Source organism: Etheostoma cragini, chromosome 8 (genome assembly GCF_013103735.1).
Source record: "Etheostoma cragini isolate CJK2018 chromosome 8, CSU_Ecrag_1.0, whole genome shotgun sequence".
NCBI classification, from domain to species: Eukaryota; Metazoa; Chordata; class Actinopteri; order Perciformes; family Percidae; genus Etheostoma; species Etheostoma cragini.
This window is the reverse complement of record NC_048414.1, coordinates 2,894,850-2,897,355: the sequence shown is the minus strand read 5'-3', so window position 1 is coordinate 2,897,355 and position 2,506 is coordinate 2,894,850. Positions and strand designations below refer to the sequence as shown.

General features: G+C 39.3%; 1 protein-coding gene across 6 annotated transcripts in view; it reads left to right on the top strand.

Annotated features, from left to right (window-relative positions):
- LOC117948854 (suppressor of tumorigenicity 7 protein homolog) overlaps positions 1-2,506 on the top strand; it is a 52,685-nt gene that overhangs the window by 34,091 nt on the left and 16,088 nt on the right. For all 6 annotated transcript variants that reach the window (XM_034878778.1, XM_034878779.1, XM_034878775.1 and 3 more), the window contains 2 exons: positions 194-276; positions 1,918-2,077. In XM_034878778.1, the coding sequence (XP_034734669.1) occupies positions 194-276; positions 1,918-2,077 (243 nt within the window). The remainder of the gene's footprint in view (positions 1-193; positions 277-1,917; positions 2,078-2,506) is intronic.

Below are 2,506 nucleotides of genomic sequence, written 5' to 3'. Positions count from 1 at the left end.
TTTTTTTTTTTTTTTTGTGCTGTCTTCTTCTTCTTCTTTGTAGACATAACCTAGTTTTACATGGACATACAACATTTGATTCTACTAATATATCTTTGGACATATGCTCCTTTTGATAGACGAGATATTTTCTAGTATCAAATAGTAAGCTCAAACTAATCTATCTCTTCTTCTTTTTGTGTCTCCTCTACAGTAAGCATGTTTCTCAACACCCTGACACCCAAGTTTTACGTGGCTCTGACGGGCACTTCCTCCCTCATATCAGGACTCATATTGGTAAGAAACACTTATTTTTCTTTCTTTATCTTATAACACTGAAGCTGGTACTAGTTTGAAATGTATTATGATGTTAATAATCAGTTTGGTATCTATTTTCTCACAAAGCACAGATACGACTTGTGTAAAATAGATGTAAGCGTTGCTCATTGTTCCGGGTAATAAGCTAAATGTAAACCTTAAGGTTGATGACTGTGCACTCTTACCTGACATTCTCATTCATAATGTTTAAAAGAGAAAATTAATTTTCAGCGGTGGCTCCCTAGGTGACTTTATGAGCCTGGATGTAATTTGTTAGGTCTATAATCACAGGTTCAGAGGCCAGGAGCTGAAGAGAGAGAACATCTATACTCATTTGGTCCTTCTGCTAAATAATGGCAGCCTCTGGCATTTCCTTCTGACGTATCACGACACCATGCAACACACTTTCAATGCTTTTAGTGCTTTTCAAAGTACTGAGAACACATTTTGGTTTTTTTTTTGGTTTGAGATATGGATAAAGATATAAATAGAGCTCTCCATCTCTGTGCATTAAACACTCAGCTAACTGGTTACTAGTGGTTCCAAGTTGTTGACCTGCATATTAAAGCTTCCACCTTTCCCCACTGCTCCAGGGAAGGAAAATAATGTTTAGGTTTCCGTCAGTATTCAAAAACGGATAATAAATAAAGATGTGACAAAGGTCATCAAAGCAGGGAAGCAACATAATGAAACTGTTGGCAAGACTTTTCCTACTTATGCTTTTTATCTCTCTTTCAAGTTTCAAACAGAGACAGCCAACTGTGCAACAGTGGTTGGTCTGTATTTTAAAATAGCTCCTCTCGTAATTAACTCACTCCCTTCCCTGCGGGCAATTTGCCAATATACGTAGGCTCCTTAGGAAAAGGTGTCGAGCTTTGCACATGCTCTGTGAGGAAAAAAAAAGATAAAAGGAACTGGTTTTGTATGAGCAATACTCGTCATTTTCTCCGTACTTGAAATGGATCTTTATGTCCCAGTTAGTTTGTTTTCCACTGAAGAGTTTGAGATAAGTCTCATCAAATGTCACTTCCACCCTCAAGCAGAGGCTGACCGTATAACAGCTTTGCCAGATGGCAGTCTGTAGGCTACATTTAATAAAATACTGCTCTCATCCGCATTCTGGATGTTTTTCACACATTCAGGGATCAAAACTTTACATGAATGGTTCCTGTAGCGGAACATTTTCAAACCTTACTTTGTCTTTTTTCCTATATTCTTTGAGCAACATTCTCGCCTAATATTTATAGTCACAGTCTTCTGCTGTTTGCCGCTAAACAACTCCACCAGAGCAAAACAAGCAACTTAAATCTCATTTTGACTTGTGTTCTTAAGGGGAATTCAAGAAGTTCAACTGGAAATGTATAGAGGGGAATTTCACACTTCAAGGTCTTTTCAGTGTTAAGTTCAATAAATGCAACATAGTTCCAAAAGTCAATGAGTAATTGTTTTAAATAATCGTGATTTCACTATTTCCAAAAATAATGTGTTAGTCAGTGATAATGATTTTTTCCATAATTTAGCAGCCCTACCTCAAACAAACAGCAATGTGGTCTTTGTTGAATGAAAGTCATATGAACAGTTCAATTAAAGATACTCCGTGTCTTCCTCTCTCTCTTCCAGATATTTGAGTGGTGGTATTTCAGAAAATATGGGACCTCCTTTATAGAGCAGGTGTCTGTGAGCCACCTGCGCCCCCTGCTGGGCGGTGTGGACAGCAGCTCCCCCAGCAACTCCAACACCAGTAATGGAGAGGCCGATTCCAATCGACAAAGTGTTTCTGGTAAGAGCTGATAGGAATGTCCACTACAGATAGAAGAGCAGCTCATAGTGCTGTATGCAGCATCAGTACAAAAACAGGACAGCAGCTGATTCTAACAGAAGTGTTGTTAAAGCGTATCAGAACTTCGGCTCTGTTTTGTTGTTCGACATCATAGTGAACATTTCTCATCACTCAAAACAGGGTACACTTTAGTAAAAACATGTTCATTTACACACAAGTTTGCCTCACATTTGACCAGCAAGTTACGTACCAGGTGATTACAAAGTATGTCTCTATTGGTGTTTTTCCATTCCATGGTACCTGCTGTACTCGGCTCGGCTCCACTGTGCCGGTACTATAAAAAAGTACCTGTTGTACCAGGGACTTTTACAGGGGGTTTACTCCTCGACGCAGCGGGCCCTGGTTCAAGAACGACCTGTGGCCCTTTGG